The sequence below is a fragment of the Cetorhinus maximus genome, chromosome 28, assembly GCF_964194155.1.
Source record: "Cetorhinus maximus chromosome 28, sCetMax3.hap1.1, whole genome shotgun sequence".
In the NCBI taxonomy this organism is placed as follows: Eukaryota; Metazoa; Chordata; class Chondrichthyes; order Lamniformes; family Cetorhinidae; genus Cetorhinus; species Cetorhinus maximus.
The window spans coordinates 27,549,624-27,574,297 of record NC_135906.1 but is presented as its reverse complement, the minus strand read 5'-3'; the positions used below and the strand labels follow the sequence as shown (position 1 = coordinate 27,574,297).

The 24,674-nt window shown below is 40.0% G+C and overlaps 1 protein-coding gene across 6 annotated transcripts in view; it reads left to right on the top strand.

Annotated features, from left to right (window-relative positions):
* The window catches only part of LOC144668975 (MHC class II regulatory factor RFX1-like), a 118,116-nt gene extending 102,377 nt beyond the window's left edge, over positions 1–15,739 (top strand). For all 6 annotated transcript variants that reach the window (XM_078531513.1, XM_078531510.1, XM_078531511.1 and 3 more), the window contains 5 exons: positions 6,068–6,217; positions 8,118–8,326; positions 11,784–11,937; positions 12,455–12,500; positions 15,378–15,739. In XM_078531513.1, the coding sequence (XP_078387639.1) occupies positions 6,068–6,217; positions 8,118–8,326; positions 11,784–11,937; positions 12,455–12,500; positions 15,378–15,535 (717 nt within the window). In that variant the 3' untranslated portion in view covers positions 15,536–15,739. The remainder of the gene's footprint in view (positions 1–6,067; positions 6,218–8,117; positions 8,327–11,783; positions 11,938–12,454; positions 12,501–15,377) is intronic.
* The last annotated feature ends 8,935 nt before the right edge of the window (positions 15,740–24,674 follow it).

Below are 24,674 nucleotides of genomic sequence, written 5' to 3'. Positions count from 1 at the left end.
TGCTGTTCCTGGCATGCCCTCCTGCACTCTTCTTTGAACCAGGGTTGATCCCCTGGTTTTAGTGGGAATGGTAGAGTGGGAGATATGCCAGGCCATGAGGTTCCAGATTGTGGTTGAGTACAATTCTGCTGCTGCTGATGGCCCATAGTGCCTCATGGATGCCTAGTCCTGAGTTGTTAGATCTGTTCAAAATCTATCCCATTTGGCACAGTGGTAATGCCACACAAAACAATGGAGGGTATCCTCAATGTGAAGGTGGGAGGACTTGGTCTCCGCAAGGACTGTGCAGTGGTCACTCCTACTGACACTGTCATGGACAGATGCATCTGCGGCTGGCAGGTTGGTGAGGATGAGGTCAAGTATGTTTTTCCCTCTTGTTGGTTCCCTCACCACCTGCCACAGACCCAGTCTAGTAGCTATGTCCTTTAGGACTCGGCCAGCTTGGTCTGTATTGGTGCTATCAAGCCACTCTTGCTGATGGACATTGAAGTATCCCACTCAGAGTAAGTTCTGCGTCCTTGCCACCCTCAATGCTCCCTCCAAGTGGTGTTCAACATGGAGGAGTGTTGATTCATCAGCTGAGGGGGCACAGTTCATGGTCATCAGCAAGAAGTTTCCTTATTCGTGTTTGACCTGATGCCATGAGACTTCATGGGGTCTGGAGTCAATTTTGAGGACTCCCAGGACAATTCCCTCCCAACTGTATACTATTGTCCTGCTACTTCTGTTGGGTCTGTCCTGCCGGTGGGACAGGAAATACCCAGGGATGGTGATGATGGTGTCTGGGACATTGTCTGTCAGGTATGATTCAGGGAGTATGACTATGTCAGGCTGATGCATAACTAGTCTGTGAGTCACCTCTCCCAATTTTGGCACGAGCCCCCAGATGTTAGTAAGGAGGACTTTGCAGGTTTGACAGGGCTGAGTTTTCTGTTGTCGTTTCCAGTGCCTAGATTGATGCTGGTCCGCCTGGTTTCATTCCTTGTAGACTTGTTTTTAGCGGTTTGTTACAACTAAGTGGCTTACTAGGCCATTTCAGAGGGCATTTAAGAGTCAATCACATATTTGTGGGTCTGGAGTCACATGTAGGCCAGACGAAGTAAGGAAAGCAGACTTCCTTCCCTAAAGGACATTAATGAACCAGATTAGTTTTTCCAACAATTGACAATGGTTTCATAGGCATTATTAGACTTTTAATTCCAGATATTTATTGAATTCAAATTCCACCATCTGCCATGGTGGAATTCGACCCCAGGTCCCCAGAACATTACCCATTGTCTCTGGATTACTGGTCTGGTGACAATACACTAGGCCACCACCTCCTCCTCAACGAGGAGTAATGAGAAGCATTGTCAAAGATGTGTGTTTTAAGGAGTGTCTTAGAAGAAAGATGATGAGGGCATTCCAAAGGGCCAAGCTGGCTGAAGGCATGATGCGAAAGGGACAGTGGGATGTACAATAAGCCAAGGGTCTGACAAATGAAGAGCTCTGCCGGAGGTCGGGCTGGAAGAGCTTAGATGAGGGGTGGATAGGCCATGAGGTTTAATCATAAGGATGAGAATTTAACATTGAAGGAACCAAGAGCTATGACTTTAAGAAGGACAGGAATGATGAGCGAGTGGGACTTGGTGTGAGATAAGTCAGGGACAGCTGTGTTTCAGATGTGTTGAAGTTTATGGAGGATAGGAAACTGGCCAGGTAAGCATTGGAATGGTTGAGTGTGGTGGAGGCATGGAGAAGAATTTCAGGAACAGACTTACTGAGACAAGTTGCATGTTAGTGATATCATGAGGATGGAAATAGATGGCAATTGAGATGGAGAATATATGGGATTGGAAAGTCAGTTCAGGGCTGACTAGGAATCTGATGTTGCGGTCTAATGGAGTAATTGGGAGATGGCGTTATCAATGATCAAGACCCTGGGAACAGATAAGCTGCATAGAAAGCTGTGTAAGAAGTTCCAGGTCAAGGGAGTGACCTTGAATATGGTAGGAGAGTTTATAAGGAGAGAGAGCTTTCAGGAGTACAGAAGAACAATGGCATCAGATGGGAGGGAACAATACTTTTTTTCTATTCATGGGCTGTGGACGTTGCTGGCTAGGCCAGCATTTATTGCCCATCCCTAAATGCCCTTGAGAAGGTAGTGGTGTGCTCCTTTTTGAACCATTGCAGTCCGTGTGTTATAGGAACATCCACAGTGTTGTTAGGAAAGGAGTTCCAGGATTTTGACCCGGCGGCAGTGAAGGAACGGCGATGTAGTTCTAAGTCAGAATGGTGAGTGACTTGGAGGAAAGCTTGCAGGTAGAGGTGTTCACATGCATCTGCTGCCCTTGTCCTTCTAGGTGGTAGAGGTGACGGGTTTGGAAGATGCTGTCGAAGGAGCCTTGGTGAGTTGTTGCAGTGCGTCTTGCAGTTAGTACACACTGCTGCCACTGTGTGTCAGTGGTGGAGGTGGTGAATATGGAAGATGGTGGATGGGTGCCAATCAAGCACGCTGCTTTGCCCTGGATGGTGTTGAGCTTCTTGAGCACTGTGGGAGCTGTACTTATACAGGCAAGTGAAGAGTATTCCATCACATTCGTAACTTGCGCCTTTTAGATGGTGGACAGGCTTTGGGGAGTCAGGAGATGAGTTACTCTCCACAGAATTCCCAGCCTCTGACCTGCTCTTGTAGCCACAATATTTATATTGCTGATCTAGTTCAGTTTCTGGTCAATGGTAACCCCCAGGATGTTAATAGTAAGGAATTCAGCAATGGTAATGCTATTGAATGTCAAGGGGAGATGCTTGGATTCTCTTGTTGGAGATGGTTATTGCTTGCCACTTGTGTGCTGCGAATGTTACTTGCCACTTGTCAGCCCAAACCTGAATATTGTCCAGGTCTTGCTGCATATGGACATGGACTGCTTCAGTATCTGAGGAGTCACAAATTTTACTGAACATTGTGCAATCATCCATTTCTGTCCTTATGATGGAGGGAAGGTCATTTATGAAACAGCTGAGGGTGGTCGGGCCTAGGATACTACCCTGAGGAATTCCTGCAGTGATGTCTTGGGACTGAGACGATTGACATCCAACAACCTCAACCATCTTCTTTTGTGCTAGGTATGACCTCAACCAGTGGAGAGTTTTCTCCCTGATTCCCACTGACTGTGGTTTTGCTAGGACTCCCTGATGCCACACTTGGTCAAATGCTGCCTTGATGTCAAGGGCAGTTACGCACACCTCACCTCATGAGTTCAACTCTGTTGTCAGTGTTTGGACCAAGGATGTAATGAGGCCAGGAGCTGAGTGGCCCTAGCAGAACCCAAACTGAGCTTCAGTGAGTAGGTTATTGGTGAGTAAGTTGATAGCACTGTCAGCGACATTTTCCATCACTTTGTTGATGATCGGGTTTGAGCTGATGGGGCAGTAATTGGCCGGGCTGGATTTTTTTTGCTTTTTGTGGACGCGACATACTGGGCAATTTTCCACGTTGCCGGGTAGATGCCAGTGTTGTAGCTGCACTGGAACAGCTTGGCTAGGGGTGCAGCTAATTCTGGAGCACAAGTCTTCAATACAGTTGCTGGAATGTTTTCGGGCCAGTGACCTTTGCAGTATCCAGTACCTTCAGCCGCTTTTTGATATCATGTGAAGTGGATCGAATTGACTGAATACTTGGATCTGTAATGCTGGGGACCTTAGGAGAAGGCCAAGATGGGTCATCCGCTCAACACCTCTGGCTGAAGATGACTGAAAATGCTTCAGCTTGTCTTTTGCACTGATGTGCTGGTTGTCCACCATCTTTCATGAGTGCATGTGGCAGGACTGTAGGGTTCAGATCTGATCCATTGGTTGTGGAATCGCTTAGCTCTGTCGATCGCATGCTACATCCGATGTTTGGCATGCAAGCGGTCTGTGGTGTAGCTTCACCAAATTGATGCCTCATTTTTAGGTATGCCTGGTACTGTTCCTGGCATGCTCTCCTGCACTATTCATTGAATCAGGGTTGCTCCCCTGCCTTAATGGTAATGGTAGAGTGGGGATATGCCAGGCCATGAAGTTATACATTGTGATTTATGTACAGTCCAGCTGCTGCTCATGGCCATGGAGCCTCATGGATACCCAGTTTTGAGTTGCTAGATGTATTCAAAGCCATTTAGCACGGTGGTAGTGCCACACATCATGATGGAGAGTATCCTCGATGTGAAGACGGGACTTCATCTCCACAAGGACTGTGTGATGATCACTCCTACCAATACTATCATGGACAGATGCATCTGTGGCAGATATATTAATGAGGATAAGGTCAAGTGGGTTTTTCCCTTTTGTTGGTTCCCTCACCATCTGCCGAAGACCCAGGCTAGCATCTATGTCCTTTAGGACGTGGCCAGCTCAGCCAATAACGATGCTGTTGAGCTACTGTTGGTGATAAACATTGAAGCCCTCCACCAGAGTACATTCTGTGCCCTATCCACCATCAGTGCTTCCTCCAAGTGGCGTTCAAAATTGAGGAGTACTGCTTGTTCAGCTGAGGGGCGGACAGTAGGTGGTAACCAGCAGGAGGTTTCCTTGCCCATGTTTGATTTGTTGTGATGAGACTTCATGGGGTCCAGAGTCGATGCTGAGGACTCCTAGAGCAACTCCGTCTCGACTGGATACCCTTTTACCATCACCTGTGGTGGGTCTGTCCTATCGGTGGGAGATACCCAGGCATGGTGGTGTCTGGGACATTGTCTTTAAGGTATGATTCAGTTAGTATGACTTTATCAGGCTGTTGCTTGACTAATCTGTAGGACAGCTCTCCCAATTTTGGCCAAAGCCCTCCCCTGTTAGTCAGGAGGACTTTGCAGGTTTGCCAGGGCTGGGTGTGTTGTTGTCGTTTCCGGTGCCTAAGCTCATGTCGTGTGGATCGTATGGTTTCACTCCTTTTAGACTTTGTAGTGGTTTGATAACAGCTGAGAAGCATGCTGGACCATTTCACAGGGTATTTTAGTCAACCACATTGCTGTGGGTCTGGAGTCACATGTAGGTCTGATCAGGTAAGGACTGCAGATTCTCTTCCCTAAAGGACATTAGTGAACCAGATGGGTTTTACCACAGTCAGCAATGGTTTCATGGTCACCATTAGACTAGCTTTTAATTCCAGGTTTTTATTAATTGAATTTAAATTCCACCCGCTGCTGTGGTGAGATTTGAACCTGTGTCCCCAGAGCATTAGCCTGGCCCTCTGGGTTACCGCTACACCACCGCTTCCCATTGTGATGGATTAAATAACCCGATAGTTTCATTTTGGTATTAATTTTATGTACCTAATGTGTTGTTACTGGTTATAACCCAAATACTGTTTTTTTTACATTTGGAACCTGATTAATTTATTCATTTGACATTCTTCATCAGATGATGCTACATTATTGTATTTCAGTACATAGTTTAGGTCACTGGCCATCAGAGGACAATGAGGCATAATCCCTCTGTCGGGTGGATTGGAGGAATCTAATTCACCATAGATTTTCTTCATCTGACTCCTGTAACTGAAAGGAGGTCTTGAAAGTTGGAATAGTACCAGGAACATTTAAAATTCCAAGACGTTGGGGACAGCTTTGTAATTGACCTACAAAAAAAGACCATTTGAAGGATATGCTTATAATCCATAGAAATGTATATTATTACAAATACAGCTTTAACATTTTTATATGTTTATATTTCAGGGTATAGCATGTATTCACTCCATCACCTCAAATAGCATGGTGCCCATTGACCTAGAGGTCACTTTGTTTGTGTCAAATATTATACTGACCCTGAGCTTCACTTGCCCTTTGAGCTCGACACCCTGCTCTATTGCACATTGTTTCACGATCTGCAGGGGAAGGATTTATTCAAAGTGTAGTTCCTCTTAGAATTGTAACACTTTCTTAATTTTATTCTTTACTTTAAATGAAACAACTATAACTTATGTTTTAAAGCTCTATACCAAAAAATAAATTTGTCCTTAACTGTTTTTTTCCACCATTGGCTCATTGTTAATAAATTCTAAAATACATTTGTTCTTTAAGTATTCATTGTTGTTCATTTCTAACTCTTGTAGGTGGCAGCAGCAAGTGCCTTTGCACAGACTTTGAGACGTTACACATCCTTAAACCATCTTGCTCAGGCAGCCCGTGCTGTGCTGCAGAATACTGCACAGATTAACCAGATGCTGAGTGATTTAAACCGAGTAGATTTTGCAAATGTTCAGGTAACTAGCACTGCACCAGAGGATAGTTCCAGATCCAATCATGATCATTTGAGTTAGCTGACCTCAACCAAACAATGTTAAGGGAATATTGGCCTAGACTTTACGGTAGTAATGACAGCAAAACTAGTTGCTGTCATTACTCCTTTGAAACTGACAGCAACTTCTGGAGTCCGCATAGGCACAGTTAAGTGCGGAAATCTGGGGGTTGTTGTGAATTAAGCTATGCTTCTTCAGAGGAGAGGGTGTGTGCTGGAGGTCCACTGGACCACAATCAATTGGAAGTCTATGAAATGGCAAGAACTTTCCACTCTTATGCTCTTAGTCTTTTTGTCAAAATCCTTGCAAAATTTGTACCTTATTGAATGAGGTGTAAGTGGATTTTTACGTAAATTCTCGGATGGATGGAGGGACTAAACAGCCTCACTGGCATTAAAAGAGTAATTTTATATTTGTTGAATGTTAAATTTCTCTACTATAAAAGGAAATTCCACATATTTTTAAAATAACATTTTATTCCAAAGTTTATGATATTTTATTTTTTATCTTAATCCCATGTGTATGTCCCAATCATTTATTAACTGTAAGAATTTTAAATTATAAGTGCTGAACTTCTTTTACTTCCCAGTTTGCTATCTGCGAGAATACTTAAATGTAACTGGCTGCTTACCTTGCTTTATGTCACCACTTGCTGCTGTACACCTGGAGATCCCCTTGGCTTAGTGCCAGAAGCAAACTACTATTGATAAAGGAAGTACGCACCACGGAGATCAACATAGAGCGTCATTGCTCTGACTGCAAAGTCAGTCCATTGTGTGGACTTAGTGCCCCAGTTTGGGAAGGACAAAAAGATTAACTGGGAGTTACCTCAACTAATTGTTATCCTTTGACCCCTGCTGGAAATGACATCATGTAGCAGTTGGGTAAGGCCAGGTTTGGTCTTAACTCTGATATCCCATGTTGAATAGTCTAGTATTTAAACTGCCCATATTCACAGATGGACAATGGTCCAGAGCCCTCCCAATATTTGGGAAACTACACTGCACCATGAGAGGAAGAAAAAAAATATCACAGGGTAAGATGTGAGTCCTCGGAATCCAAGGTGAACAGGGCCAATGTGATAATAACTCAGTACTTGTGACATCTCTTTAAGCTGTGTTAAAGCAAATGCCATATCAATGTGGTAGCTGGAGATTCTTAACCAGTATTGTTAAAGGAAGACTTGCAATTCTTTAGAACTTAATCAGGTATTAAAGTGATTCACATTCAACAAATTATTTGCAGTGCCGTTACTGTTGTAAGTGGACATAGCAAGATCCCATGAATGACAATGAAATCAACAATCTTCTTTTGGTGGCCTGATCTCAGGGAAGAATGTTGGCCAGAGCAGCGGGAAAACTCTGATCTTAGAGTCATGGTCATGGAATATTTAAGATCCATATCGACCACTAGAGCAAGCAGGTAGAGTCATATGAATATATGACTTAGGAGTAGGAGTAGGCCATTCAGCCCTTTGAGCCTGCTCTGCCATTCAATAAAATCGTGGCTGGTTGTAATTTCTCATCTGACCAAAACATCATTCTCTTAGTACTGTACTGAAGCGTCATATTCACCTGAAGCCCTAGAGCAGAGCTTGAAACTACAAACTTCTGACTCTAAGAGTCAAACCAAACTGTCACTTGTGACTTGTGTCAGATTTACACTCATATGTTCAGTCAGGAGTTGATGCTACATTGATTATCAGTTCATGTAGCGTGAAACTAATCAGCAGAGCTAAATCAGCCTCTAGAGAGTGGCATTATGGCAATGAGACCAGTCCCTGGCTGCATACCTAGCCTTTTGACAATCTGTTAACATTTGATGAGCAGATTTACATGTAATAATGACCCATTGATTTTTTCAGGAGCAAGCCTCATGGGTGTGTCGTTGTGAGGATGGCGTAGTGCAAAGGCTGGAGCAGGATTTTAAGATGACTTTACAGCAGCAAAACTCCCTGGAGCAATGGGCATCGTGGTTAGACAGTGTGGTAACCCAGGTCCTCAAACCATATCATGGCAGTCCCAGTTTTCCCAAGGCTGCCAAACAGTTCCTGCTCAAGTGGTCCTTCTATAGGTAGGTCTTAAAGTATTGTCCTCCATAGGTAGAAGTGTGTTATTAAATGGAAATTAATTGAGAAGGTCCATGTGTCATAATGCACAGGAGATTCAATTATGTTATTTGAATTGAGGTATGGTATCAATATATTTCACTCACTTGAAGCAAGCTTAATTTTATACTGCACAGGGCTTTATTTCTTAGACATTCAAGGCAGTCTCATCTCCCATGTGGGGAATATTGATGAGTAAATGTCAAAGATTTTGTACAATATTAACCATGTAACCAGGGTCTGTCCTTTAAGTTTATACATGTCTTTTGGAGTGAAAGGTTCGTGCTGTAGCAACATTATTTGTTCTGTTAGCATGCTCTTGGGTCGTTTATGAAGGGACTACCTCCCTACCTATAACATGTTACAGGGCAGTAAATATGTTATCATACTTTGAACAAATATGATACCTTATTTTGAATGTTCCCTCACTTTGAACTCAGCTGCAGATCTGCTTCCACTGATGTGCCTGCCATGATTTCTGGACATAAATATGTGGTTTTAAAGGAAGAAGAAGGAGGAAAAATAAACTTGCATTCTTAAAAACCCCATTCATATCATTAGGATGTCCCAAAGCACTTTGTACACAGTGGATTACTTTTAAAGTGTAGTCACTTGTTTTGTAGTCAAAACAAGAACTACACAGGACATCTAACTTCAAAGGATGCTGGTTAGACAAACTGACATTCCTGTTTCTTTTGGCATCCTCCACACAGTGCTGGAGTGGGCTGGCTTCACACCTGCAGAAAAAGATTAAGAATTTTTAATGCCATGATATTGGTAAGCACCTCTAACTAATATAAAAGGAGAATGAGTATATCGGAGTGTTAGTCCTGTTCCATAGCTGTGAGAAATGTCCGACACTCCAAGCTGCTGAGTTTCAATTGTTTGAATGAAGTGGGTTCAGGTCTGATTACCCAAGAAAACTTTTTTTAAATCTATACCAAAATTCTGATTGTATTGATTAGGGTAACTAGCACTGGGAGACTTGGATCCCTCTTTCCCCCCAAAAAGCTCAATGATATTTATCAATGCCAGAATAAGTTCTATGGTATGACTTTAATCCAGGGAGTTTCGCTTTAAAGCAATTTCATAGCATATGCCTGAGTGTACTTAAATGAGATCATCAATACTAATAGTTATTAAAATTTTCATGTCTTGTCTTGTGTAGATGTGGAAGGGACCTTTTTCAATGCCGTGGAGAACTGAAATTGAACTAGTTGTTTTCTTGTTTTGCTCCGTATTAAACTGTGTCCACTGTACACTTCCTGACATGTCTCCTGGTAAATAACTACAGTTAATTCTTTTCCCGAGATGGTGTTCACAGTGACAGTGATTAAGCTATTTGGCTCCTTCTCAGTTCATAAATTTTGTTGAAGACATGCTCCAGTATAAGACTATCTCCAATCCACCCTTGAAATCCTTCCGTTTATGTGGTACAAGGAAAATATCAACACTTAAGCACAAAATTCTCTCAGCTCATTCAATTTTGATTTATTAAAATATATAGTTTTGAAATGATTTTGTAGAGGTGAGTAATAATAATGATGAGAAGATCTTTCTAAAGGCAATCTAAAATGAAAGCCTGATCTGATGCCCAAGCCTAATCTCTCATTAACCTTGGATCATGGGATAATAGAAAATCAGACTGTTTATTGGCATTAAGCTTGTTTGCTCCAGATTTAAATGTCACATATAAAATATACAGGATTTGTGAGTGATCCGTCTTCTGCCCAAATTAATTCAGTAGTTATATTTATTGAGAAATACACTAATACCCTTAACTTCCTGTAGTTGAATGCTGTGCATAAAATTGTAACAAGCACATTGAACAATTGTATAGATAACTACTGTAAAATGACCAACATACTACACTATGATCGTATGACTCAATTTTACATCATGATAATCCAGGACAAAATTAACAGTCACTCGGACAAGCGTGGATTAACTAAAGAAAGCCAGCACAGATTTGTTAAAGGCAAGTTGTGTTTAACCAAGTTGATTGAATTTTTAATGAGGTAACAGAAAGGGTTGATGAGGGTAACTTGGTTGATGTGCACTTCCAAAAAGTGTTTGATAAAGGGTTACTTAATAGACTTGCCAGCAAAGTTGAAGCCTGTGGAAGAAAAGATATAGGAGCAGCACAAATACAACTTTGGGAGAGCGACAGGAAACAGAGTATTGGTGAACATTTGTTTTTTGGGGAGGAAGGTATACAGTGGGGTTTCCCAGAGGTTGATACTAGGACCACTGCTTTTCTTGATTTATATTATTGACCTGGAATTGGGTGTGTAGGGCACAATTTCAAGATTTGCAGGTGACACAAAGTTGGAAGTATTGTGAACTGTGAGAATAGTGAAGACTTCAAGAGGACATAGACAGGCTGGTGGAATGGGTAGACACGTAACAGAGAACTGTGAAGTGATACATTTTGGTAAGAAGAACAAGGAGAAGCAATATAAAATAAAGTGTTCTTTCTAAAAAGGGTATTGGATCAGAGACCTTGTGGGGGGTATGTGCACAAATCGTTGAAGGTGGTAGGGCAGGTCGAGGAAGTGGTTAAAAAGGCACACAGGACACTGGGCTCCATAGCCCAGGCGTAAACTACAAAAGCAAGGAAGTTATGACAAACCTTTATAAACTACAGTTTCGGCCTCAACTGATGTATTATGTCCAGTTCTGGGCACTACATTTTAGGAAGGTTGTGAACCTTTAGAGAGAGTACAGAAAAAATTTAGGAGCATGGTTCTAGGGATGAGGGACATAAGTAACAAGGATAACTTGAAGAAACTGGGGTGGTTGTTCTTAGTGAAGAGATTTGATAAAGGCGTTCAAAATCATGAGGGGCCTGGACAGGGTAGATAGAGAGAAATTATTCCCATTGGCAGCATTTGAGAACCAGAGAACCCCAATTTAAGATGAATGGCAAAAGAACAAATGGCAACATGAAAAAAAAACTTTTTTTTTTATAGAGTGGTTAGATTTGGAATGGACTGCCTGAGAATGTGGTGGAGGCTGATTCAGTTGTGGCTTACAAAAGTGATTTGGATAAACATCTAAACAGAAAAAATTGCAGCGCTATGGGGAAAGGGTGTGAGAGTGTGGAATTAGCTAAGTGGCTTTTGCTGGGGGGGGTGGGGGGTGGGGTGGTACAGTCACGATGGGTAGAATAGCCCCCTTTTGTGCTTAATCATTCTATGATTCTATCATAATCTCCACCTAATAAATTGCCTATCATGGTTAGATAATTAAGTAGTAGGTGGCAGGTGGAGACTAATAATAAAAACACTTTTACAGCACTTTGTCTTCTTTTCAAGCCAAAAACTGATGCGGGAGATTTCAAGAGTGAAAGTGTGCAGCAAAGAACTCTTTTTAATAACACATTTAAGGGGACATCAGAAGGAACTGTTCTTTTTATTTCAGTTCAATGGTGATTCGGGATTTAACTTTGAGGAGTGCAGCAAGTTTTGGGTCCTTTCATCTCATTCGCCTGCTATATGATGAATACATGTACTATTTGATAGAGCATCGTGTGGCACAGGCAAAGGGAGAAACACCCATTGCTGTCATGGGTGAGGTAAGTCGCATCCTGCCTCCATCAGGTTCTCATTATTGTATGTGTTTTAATTTGTTAATTGCTAATGTAGTCATTTTTATCTTTGTGCTGAACTCTGGCCGATATAAATGTTGTTTGCTAAACCTTTTGCAGCTGCCATAATTGTTGAAATACTGTCCACTCTTATAAATGCAAAAAATAAAACTATTAATTTTTTTGTGTAAAATTGGTGGAGAATAAAATTTTTTAAATTAGTGAAGGCATTTGTAAATTTGTGAAAAAATATCAGTGTGTAGTCATAAGGAATGACAAATGCATTCAACAAACAGAATTTTTAATTCAAATCTTGATTTTGTGAAACGTGATAAAAGTATTTATTGTGGCATTAAATGGTTAATCACAAGAAGACGCTATTAAACGTCAGGCTGTTAGTCAAGCACTCAACTTCTTCAGCTGCAAGTCCAGCTAGCTCACTTCCAGTTTTGTCATGCATTGAGGTTAAAGGCAAAATAAAACATTTTTCTTCTTTATGTTGTAGTTTGCTGATCTTGGACGGGCCTTAAACCCTCTGGACCCTGATAAAGGTAGGTAATGTACTTGGACACAAAATACTGAACACTTCTGTTTATTTTATTAACAAGTTTGTAGCATTGGAAGATTTCTAAACCAATACTTTGGGTCAGATTGATTATGCAAATCTGGAGGGTGAGAGACATTGTACACCAGGAATGTGCAAACGGTCCTCATTTAGACTGCAAACTCATATCTTCAGTCCACTGGTTGCCTTGCATTCTTACTCTTCGGCATTTATGTTGACTCAGCAAACATGACCACCTGATTGGGAATGATGGTTGCCTATTTCCCTCGTGTATTGGTACTGCACAATGTGACTGGTCACTGCTGCTAAGTGCCAGTTATTTATCCATAATGTGCACCACATTCTTCAAACTCCTTAAAGTATCTCCGTGCAAGCAAGTTTTTTGGAACAGCAAGATCTGTAGGTCCATGTGGAAGTTAATTATGAAAATACACTAAAACATGAGAAGATAGGAATGAAATCAGACCTGTCACCACGTTGTATTAACCCTGTTGTTTGGGACTGTGTATGGAACCAGGTCAGATAGTATTCATCCCAATATTAGCTATGGAATTGAACTATTAATCATGTGTGAAGAATAAATACCAACATGAACTGGTTGGGCTGAATGGCCTATTTCTGTTTTGTAATTTTTGTCTATATGTAATTAGCACTGAGCCTGCATTTTTTAAGTGCATTCTCCTCATTTCTAACTACCCTTTACTGTTTAAAGACCTTCAACATGTTGTCACCTCCCAAATCCACAATGATTTTTCCTACAACTCATCTAGACTATTCTCCTATTCCCGATCTCACTAGCACGTGGCACTGGGAGTAATCAGAGATTACTACTTTTGAAGTCCTACTTTTTAATTTATTTCCTAGCTCCCTATATTCTACTTTTAGGATCTCATCCCTCTTTTTACCTAAGTTGTTGGTACAACATGGACCACAACCTCTAGCTGTTCACTCTCCCTCTTCTGAATGTCCTGCGGCCGCCCAGTGACATCTTTGACCCTGGCACCAGGGAGACAACATACCAACCTGGTGTCATGCCTGCGGCGCAGAAAATTCTATCTGTTCACCTTATAATAGAATCCCCTATCACTATTGCTCTCCCCACTTTTTTTTCTGTCTGTCGCCCTCCTCCCACCCCGTCAGCTGACCCTTGCTGCATTCCTCTGAGAATGCATCTCCTCTAGCAGTATCCAAAAGTGAAAATCTGTTAGAGGGGGAGATGGACCCAGGGGATTCCTGCAGTACCTGCCTAGTGCTTTTACGCCATCTGGAGGTCACTCATTCCCTTTCTGTCTGTGCGCTCTTTACCTGTGGTGTGACCACCTCACTGTATGTGCTATCTACGAAGATCTCATCCCTGTGGGTGCTCCCCAGTGACTCCAGCCACAGCTCCAGCTCCAAAATGCAGATTTCAAGTAGCTGCAGCTGGAGACACTTGCTGCACACGTGGTTGCTCTGGACACTGGAAATATCTCTGACTTCCCACATTGCACAGGAGGAGCATTCCACATGGCTGAGCTACCCTGCCATGACTTACCCTTAAATTACTTCCTTTACTTTTACTTCCTCTAGTTTAAGGAATATTAAGGACAGTAGAAATACTCACTAGGTCCTACTTACCACTATTCCTCACGTGCTGGCTCCCGGTCCCGCTCTGATATCGGGCCTGGTTCCCCTCGCTCTTTAAGGCCGCCACTCCTCTTGCGTTATCAAATGCCAAAAGCAAGGAGCACCTGTTTCGCTTCCTCCACTAACTCCCATAATCACCCAACTCCCAGCACTCTATTCTAAATCGCACTAAGTTGGTTGACTTCATACGCTCCTAAGACAAAGGCTCACTGACCTAGTTACAGAGGAACCCGTTTCAGCTGCTTCTTTAAGTAACTAAGCCCAACTGCTCATCCAGTGGAGACTTTGTTGAAACCCTGTTTAAGGCTGAGAACTTTAGAATTGAAACTGTAGATTTCAGTTAAAAGCTAACTTCAAACAAAATTAGGTTTTTACAAAACAATTTTTTTTTAAATTAAGACTCCTTACTCACCATCCACCATATACTTAGGCCTATATATACCAACCAATCAACTTACGGAACTCCTATGACGTCATTTTTAGATTTTTATCTGTAAACTCCCGGCTGTCTATCTCTGAACTCTCACTGCTTTATGGGCTTCCCCTGTAGCAACGTAAGACCCAACTACTGGAGGCTGAGGAAAGGTGGAAAATGAAAGGATCACCTCCTTCCCTCTTCACCAAACTCCATCACTCACCAAACTCCAACTTAAGCACTCTAATACAGCTCAAAGCAGCACTCCAGTGCATATGAGTAATTATGTTGTTTCATTCTCTTTGTAACTCAACACAAAAAATATTCTATATTCCCTGTTCCAATTCTCTTCACTTTGCATAAACAAATAAGGAGTCTAATGCCTGTCTGAGGGCCCTACTACAAGATTGCTTTGCCCTGTGGCAACCAGTGAGTGGCACTCAGTACCAGACCTTTGGGACAGCCTATAACAAAAGAGGTAAGTTTTCAAAATTTACTTACCTTGATATGGAGCCATGAGGAGTTGGTGCTTATCCCTGCCCCATATTTAAAGAATGTGGAGCACTGCTTCCCAGTCCGTTCCTTTGATCCAGTTCCATTGTTCTTGAGGTTTTCAAATAGTATGTTGCAGTAGATGATTCCAGTGGAGCTTTTCTGGTCGGCATTCAAGGCTTTCAACGTGTGATCCAAGCGATCAGTAAGAATGGCAGTAAAGTGTCCTGAATGAAGGAAATCAATTTTGTGGAGGAAGTGTCAAATTATTTATTTGATTATGATAAGCCTGAATTTTCGTTATTTTTCTTTTTAAACCACTTTAATCAGATGAGGAGGAGGAAGAAGAGGAAAGTGATGATGACAGTCAACAAGAAATTCCAATGGACAATGAACCCACATTAGTGACAGACTCCATGGAGCCACCAGCCAAACTGCCACGGACAGATTCGAGGGGAGTGTTTGTCCAAGCGCCACCAACCAACTGAGAACAAAATGTAGGACAAAAAGAGGAAAGCTTTCGCTTGAATTTAACACAGTTCACTCACCATCCATGGCACTTAATTGCCATTGCATAGAAAGACATTGTCTATAGTTATCACGAATCTCAAACATCTACCAAAATTATTTTAGTTCAACATTTATTTATGAGTTGTATTAAAAAATAAAAGAAGAAATTTCCTTTCAAAAAATTGGGCACTAAGAGTAGAGTACATTGGTAAATTAATCTCGTTATGCAGTTACAAAGTTTAAAGACACTCAGCTCACAGAATATATAGAAACTGAAGCTCCACCAAGCTCAATATTGTGCTGCACCCTTTGCAACCTGCTGCTTGCATCCTTTGAAAAAAATTAGAGCCAAATAGGACAGTAACCTATTGCCCAAACACCGTGATCTCATCTCCTTCAGCTAAATTTACTTTTGTTTTCCTAACCAAAGCAGTATATCAGTGAGTATTGTTTGCTGCCACTGGAATAAAATGAAAGGAGAAATTAAAATCCCCACTAGAATTTCTAATAAAATACTGGAATTCTTTCAAATTAAATTAAGTTTGTTTATAAGTGCACTATTAAACATTGTATAGGTATAGGAACTAGTGTGTTTGGCACTTGGGCATCTGATGCACCCTTAAGCAAAAGAAACTGTGGAACTGACCGTTGGGTCAGTGTAGACACACTATTTTAAATATTCAGATTTTAAAAGAATTACAAGCTGATTGATCACACAAACAGCTTCAGCAGCAGTTAACCTACTGCCAGGAAAGCACAGGTTGAACTGGGGACGTAGAGATGAACTGAATCAAAGATAACTCATCCTAGATTGACAAATACAACAGTACTTTCACAGTAATAAACCTCTTGTAAGGCAATCTTGGAGGAGTTCCTGTGTTTATTAAATGGGCTTTTGTTTTTAATACGTTAGTTTGTTATATTTATTAGACACATTTTGAAAAGCCATGCAATATTTTGCGCCGTGGTATTAGGTGGTATGTGTAACAGAAACACTGACTTCACACGTGGGTTGTTTTTATTTGACTTTCACACAGGTAAATTACTAACCATTTGGATGGTGTATTTACCTCTACTGGTCATAGAATGAACTTTTATTTCAAGTCAAATCCAACAAATACGATAGATTTTTCCATGTACTGCTTTGTCCTTTGTGTTCTGCTTAGGGTGACTCTAGTTACTGCTGATGGACTTGAAGAATTGACTATTTACGCAGAGCACAATGAGGCACTATCCTGAAAAATAGGAAATTCTGGCTGAAAGAGTAATGCATACTCATTTTCTATTCTTAGTCTTTCATGGGAAAACACAAACGGTTGTTTTCCTGAAGTAACTCAGCTAGTAAGAAACTGCAGGGCTGTCTTTTTATCAAACAATAAAAGCAAAGGTGTTATTAAATACAGTAAGACACTCGTTATCAGGACTAGCTGAGATAGTTTCAAGTTAGGAATATTCCAGAATTATGAGTTCAGAAAATCAAAAGCTTTTCCTTATTGCACAGTACATATACCATCCCCATGAGATGAACCTGGAATCTTTGAGGGCTAGAATATAGCGGGTAAGCTCACTGAAAATGTTAGTCATGCTACATTATTTCTACATTAAAACTAAGCTTTTATAGGATTTTTTTTATCCTTTATAAAACCTGATAGGAATTAAAACAGGACTTCTAGACAACAGGAACAAAAATATTAGGATGCATTTCTATTGTACCTTTACCAGTGACATGATTTGGTTGGTGAAAAGCGTAATTCAACTAACACTACTTTGCTGGTCTGGTGACATAAGATTCAGGAACTGTTATATCTTCCTGTAGGATTGATAGACTTAATTTAATTATTGATGGTGCTATGCAATGTTTAATGCAATTTTGTGTTTCTGCTTCCAATTGAAATACAGATTCATTACTCTTGTCCTGTTCTGCATGGATGTCCCATTAGGATGTTACAGTAAAAGGAATAGGACATTAGGTTGTTTGCACTATATTCCATTGCCTTCTCTGCTACAGTCCTGATAACCTTTGCTGTACTGGACCTGCCACGCTTTGCAAGTCAATGAATTATAAGATTGTAGACAATCATTGTGAGGAACCTGATTCAACACTATTATTCCTCATGCTACATATTGCATTTAAATTGATAAAGATCACTGGATGAGGCCAGTATTATTCTCATCATTTATTAACCAAAACATTAAGTTTTTCAATCTACCTGCTGAATATATTTTAGTACCATCTTAACAAAACACAATCATAAAACAAGGAAGAACCATAATTCCACACCACAAATCTAAGCTTGTGTTGATTTTTTTTATCTTCATCTGTGCCAAGCCAAAATGTGCAACGGAATCAGTTTTCCTATGTGTGGATGAATTGTAAAAGCATGATGTGCTGATTCATTAGGTATCATAGCCTTCTTTAATTTCCAAAATTACAAACATCCCAGTGGTCAATGAAACACTGTTAAAGAGAAACTGTATTGCAAGGAACTTTGAGCTTGTTATTTTTCTGGCTTCTTTGCATTCATTTAGAGCCTTGCCTTTGAGGAAGATTGGAATTCCTTAGCTGAAACCAAGCTCCATCCAACTGACCATTGAAAGTGTATAGTGAATAACCATTTACTCTTTGGGACTCCTGCCTATTAGGAGGGAAAAACCCAAAAAACGATTATATTTTAAAGAATATTATATTTTTTTCTTCTCAGTATTCTTTTCAGTCACTGCTCTCCTCTGCTGAAGATACTGACTCGTGTTGGAATACAGTGGGTGCTGATAGTGCTGCAATGTCTCGCCCATGTAATCATTCTCTGTGAGTGAGCCTTGACAGTCAGTGTCAACAGGCCGCTTGACCATGCATGGCATCACAATTAAACCTAATGATTCTGTCTTAACCCAATGTGTACATACATATTTTATAGGAGGAGCCGCTGGATAGTAATCAGCCAACTTTTTCACTTTGCAAGCCTTTCACATAACCTCTTCCAACAGTCACTATCCATTGATCATTAACTGGCTTTGGCATTTTTTAACCCATTGCTCTACTTTCCCTCTATTAAGTGAGCGGTCGCCATCCTGAATTAGTTTTTGTTGCCTTTACAGAAATTTCTAAGAGAAACCAGAGTATGAATTCAGACTAGGATTTCCTGTTTGTGAACCCAGTGCTTTAATGCTGCAACAGTGTAGTTTGTAAGGACTTAAGAACTACTGAATAGAATAATCTGCAATTCTTTGAATTACTTTATATTTTTATATTTGAATGCAAAAAGAGTACAATAGTTCCCAAAGATCTATCCAAGAATTTGTTTCTTGGAAATCCTAGTAACTTTTCTAGCCATTAGACTAAGTTGTTTTACCTCACCAAAATTGGCTTTTCACCTGGCCCAAAGTAGAATTGTGAAAATTAATTCTGAAACAAAATTAAATAAAATTGGGTGCAAGTCAGGAATGAAGGGAAGTGCTGGGATACGTTTGGAAATCGAGGGAAGAATGTGCAATAGCCCACACAGAGGGGAGGAGATAACACAATTAGGGGAGGAGATAACACAATTAGGGGAGGAGATAACACAATTAGGGGAGGAGATAACACCAAGGCCACTCACCCATTGGGCAAGTTTGCTCATCAGCTAATCAAAAGTGGAAAGAATATGATCTCGGCCCCAGGTGCAGTTGTACAGAATTTTCCAGTGGTAATGATGCCCTTATTATCCAGTATGTCTAGATCAATGCTTTAAAGTGTAAATCAAAGCCATAATGGTAATGCTCCAGCCAACAGAAAATGTCAGGAGAAGCAAGGAAACTGTGACATGTGCCTTGATCAGCTGTGACCAGGAAATTTTGTTACAAGTTGTGTTGAGGATTTTTTTACTTTTAAAATCTACACAAAATGATCAAGGATGTTCAAGTATTTAACAACTAATGCAGTGGGCAGTTGACCTTGTAACTAAACTGTTTTTGATCTTTTAGATGTAATGCTGGGCTTTAATTGTATTGTGATGAATTAGTTCCTGCAATATGACTGGCCCTAGAAGGTGCACATTAGTTTAATAATTGGCATTGATGCTTCCTGTTTTTCATAATCCTTTGGCAGTTATCATTACTAATAGTTGGGGAGGGCAAGCATTGAGGGGCCTGACTATCTTCTTGTCTTTTCACCTGTCCATAGTTATGAATAAATAATTAGAACATTTACTAAAAGTGGCAGGATGTTCTCAAGAACATTACCTTTTTATCCAAAGGATCTTCACTTTCTATAGAAGAAAACAAACCTACCTCAAACCTCCTTGGTTCCACTTAGAAAATGTCCGTTCACCTGCCAGTATACACAGTCTCCCTCTGTGTTGGACTACTGTCTAGTGATGTCAGTAGAAGGGATCTAGCCATGGATGCTTGAGCTACTCCATTAAAAACAGCAGAGGTACCATTTAAGTCCAGTGTGAGTAACTGCTCTGCTGGGCTGTCCTTTCCATGCTGTATCTAATGTAGTCATTACTGGACGCTTGGAGTAATTCTCTGTCATAGGGATGGAAACTCCATACAAGGGAGAAAAAACATGTTAAAAAAATCAAATCTGAGGCATTGGTCATTTTCTCCTATTAAAAGGAAGAGCACTTTGAACAAAATGTTCCCTTAAATTTTGCTTCCTCTTTAAGCTTAGCAAGTAAACAGGAGAAGAACTATGACATTCCAGCCTATAAACCTTGCTACCTGTGCCATGAGATCCATTTCTCTGGGCATGCTTTTCTTCCTGCAACTGATTAATGTTACCATCATATTGACTGGTACTGCATTTGGATTCTTTGATATTCTGTTTATACTCCTCTGTAGTTGTCTATTTTCCATTCCTAAAATTAATACTTGTGTTGCAGTGGAGTTGTTCCCTCTGCTAAAATAAAACACTTTTTTTTTAAAAAGCATATTTATTTAATCTTAGCATAGTTTGCAGTAGATGGCTGGAACATAGCAACAGGAGTGGTAGTTTAGCAGGATAACTGTGCCTCTAACTTAACCTTGGGATGAAGGGGCTACCATTAACTTTCAGCAATGGTGTAGCACTATTGGATTGGCCACCCAGATGCACCCCAGTATACACCCCACCTGTTATTTTTTTCATTGGTTTTAATAGCGATGTAAATTGTCCATTCATTATACATTCCACCATCTAATATTGCCAAAAGTTAACATTACGCCCAAAGTCTCTCTTCAAACTGAGTCTTATTGACCTGATGATAATTATGAAGTACTGTACTGTTTCCAGTCCATGTAATATTATAAAAAAAAAGCATTGCAGATTTTCATAAAAATCTAAAATATTTGCAGCTATAACATTGGAAGCCCCTGGAATTATTTCTTGCCAGTTCTGCAGGGTTGTTAGTAATCTGAGCCAAAGCTTTGCGTGAAATGATCCAATTGATACAGTGCTAAACACCCATGCCTGTTTAATGTCAGAACTTTGGCAATGGTCTTGTAGTAGAAGCAGTCCATCTGTTGATTCTGAAGCCATTCACAATGATTCATTTTGGCTTCTAGATTGTACAGTGCTGCAATTGTCAGCTTGTTCATTTGAGACTTGAGTGCAAAATCCTGAAGCAGTAAATACATGACTAATTCTATGCTGAAGAATTTGCTCTCTTATGTTATATCTGGCAGAGTAAAGGTGGCTCATATAAACATGATTTTACACCGTATTTTGTTGGTCTGCCTTTTCTTAAAGGGTCCCTTCAGGAAAACAGCCCTAAAAGCAAATTATTCAAGCTGCTCTCTATCCAATAATAAATACTAAGATAATTTCATCACTCTCCACAAGCAATTCCTTTACTTCATGTTGGAAAAGCAAAACATAAGCTATTAATTTCATTTCTGTTGATGTTATTAAACTATATCATAACATACTTAATTATCTTTCACAAAAATAGTCATTCTCTTTTTTTAACCACACAATAGCAGGTGACTTCATTCCCTATAGTTTTGTATTTAATTGGTTCTAGGAAATCTATATGAAGAATGTCAACCCCATTAGCCTTGTTATTTTTATTCTTTGCAGGACTGGTGATATGCAGTGACAGAATAAATCAAATTCTGTCTTTATATTTTACTCCTGGATTTTTAACCAGAGTTCAGGCATTCTGCACTGCTGACTTTTTTTTTCTTTCAAAAGCTTAAACCAGTGGCCTTGATGAAAGTGGAAGTAAAAGTTGGTGAGTGAAAAAGTGTTGTAAAATGACTGGAGCTCCCCTTTAAACGAATGGAAAAGAAGTGCAATAAGGTATAAACGACAGGTAATTTTCTGGTATAAACAAATCTTTGGTAGTATAAAGGAATGACCAAACCATTTCTTTAAAAGTTTAATGGGGTTTAATTTGAAAGAAAAAAATGTTATTTTAATTTTTTTTTTAGATCGCAGTTATTTTCAGAAAGTAGATAAACTAAGTAAATTTGGTTCTAATTTTAAAGCAAAATACTGCAGATGCTGGAAATCTGAAATAAAAACAGAAAATGGTGGAAAAACTCAGCAGATCTGACAGCATCTGTATGAAGAAGAGTTATACGCACTCAAAACGTTAACTCTGTTTCTCTCTCAACAGATGCTGTCAGATCTGCTGAGTTTTTCCATCATTTTCTGTTTTGGTTCTAATTTATGCTGTGGATGAGCTGAAAAATTACTTAGTGCTGTGGTTTACTCTTCCAGTCTGGATTACAATGTTCTTTCCAAAGCTCAGGGGTGAATCTTATTGGCTTCTTTCAATAGGATGATGTAATTCAAGATGAAAGCTCCCCCATGAATATAAGATTACGTGACTATATTTTTCCATAGTTTAATCAAATCTGAAGAAGCCAGTGTGGGCACATTACGGTTTTAACATGGAATTCCTGGCACGGCCCAAAGTCAAAATTCTTGAAGATAACCGGGTCAACAATAGGCCATTCAACTTTCTGTTAATTCACTCAGAACTAGTGTCCCCTTAAATCTCTTGTGACTAATTATGTATATATTTTTTCTGTACAAACTTTAATAACGCAACATTGGAGAAAGCTTGACTGGCTATTTCCATATGTATCGGAATTAATTGTTTTATTTTGTGTGTGTTTTGCTCTTTTTCAAGTGCAATTAAACAGGTTCACTCTGTTTTTAAGTGGACTCTTTGCAATAGAGCATTTTCCTTTTAGTGTGCATGACGTCCATTTAGGTCAGCAGTATGATTTTCAGGTGTATAAGATGTGAGAACTGTGGTCAGACTCAATAAAAGGAAACAAATTGAATTAGAAACTTTCTGTCAAACTGTGACACAAAACTACATGGTAGCAATTTGCAGTATTTTGTACCTTTGTTCAAAACTTAGGGACAATATTACTGGTTGTACGTTTAATTTGGAAGATTCTGATTGTAAGTGTACATAATGAATTATAATTGAGCGTTGTGAGCCAGATGGCAATAGACAGATGGATCTGCTGAGATTTTTGAAGGCTCTGATTTTTGGGTTGCCAAAAGCAGGAGCTTTGGAGCCCACCCAGCAAATTATATACACCACAGCTAACATTGGCCTGATATGCTTCTGTTTTCAGCTATCATGTATCCTATCCATTGGCACATAATTATTTTTCCAATTTCAAACACAATGTTACCCTTTCGTCTGCCAATTCCCCTTTGTATGTCATATCGAGACAGTCTGTTTTTCTCTTAAATTAATGTGAGAGAGTTAGAATGTCAAGGTATAGACTGCCAGTCCTGGGAAATGGAACACGTCTCCACTTTTGAGACCATTTATAAGACCAAACACATGCTTGAGATTAGTTGTAGAACAGTGATCTCACTTAACAAACCCTCTTTCTATCATGGGAGCAGGACCTTGTGGATGTGTAAAATTCTCCATTTTTCCTCCACTATCCATCATTATGGCCTCTTTTTGAGATGATGAATTTATGTCCATTTCTGGATGGTTTCAAGCCCATAGTCATTGATTGGGCTGAGATTGACCAACTTATTTCACATGGGATCCCTATCACTGGCATCAAAGTTCTAAAAAGCTGTGCTGAATTCTAGTCCAGAACACAGGTGAAAGAGGTAGTCTACTAAGAAGGTGGGCGACATATTTATTTCCCTCTCTTCCACACATTCATACTTTAATTGTGTAACCACAAAGGAAGCAAGGATAAAGAGCAGATACTAAGAAGTTTTCTGTAATACAATAAACTAGTACTTGTTCAACAGCCTGCTTGAAGCCTAATTCCCTGAAAAGAAGCATTTGAAGAACCATAGACGATTCTCCCTCATTCATGTAAACTGCACGTGCAAACCACAAGGCTGCTCCCCCATTGAACACTCTTAGTTTAGGTAAAAGCAAAATACTGTGGATGCTGGAGATCAGAAACATCTCCTTTTGTTTTAAACCTTTTTCATCTTGAAGCAGTATTGGAAGTCCTGTGATCATCCCCAACCCCTCCTGCATATAACATCTTATGGTTCAGTTTTTTTTTCAGTGCTAGTATACAAGCTTTTCATTTCACGGTTTGGGTATTTTGCAATGGTTAATCAATTAATTACTTACTTAATCCTGCAACTCTTTGAACATTTTCTTTTGAATACTTCTTGTGGTTGTTTCTGTTTCGAAGTCTTGATGTAATTAAAATGATTTTGGAGCATTGTTTATTTTCTGTCAGATTATTTTCTTGGACAAAATGTGCACCTTTATTTTGTTGCTGCTACATTTGAAGCTAACTTGCCTTCTGTCAGTGACGATAGCTGTCTTATAAAAAGTTGTAGATTTTTGAAACTAGCTTTGCTAGTAGTTTCTATTGGTAGTAGATGTGTCTTCTGATGTTGAATAGGCTTTTCTTTGAAGTTCTCAAGAGGGCTTATTAATTCTTGAAATACCGAAAAGTGATCTTGAAATCCACCACACAATACAGGCGAGCCGTAGAATTAGTTTGAACTCAAAAGTTAAGAACATAAGCACTCTAGGTTGGATGGAGTCACCAGTAGGGCATTGTAGCCACCCCTTGGACCATGCTACTCTAAGGCACCAACCGCGTTGCATTCTGTGTGGACATAAGGTTTAAGAGAGGGTGTTAGATCTTTTACTGTTCACCCAACTTCTCCAGCTTTCATCATAAATCCTCCGTGCC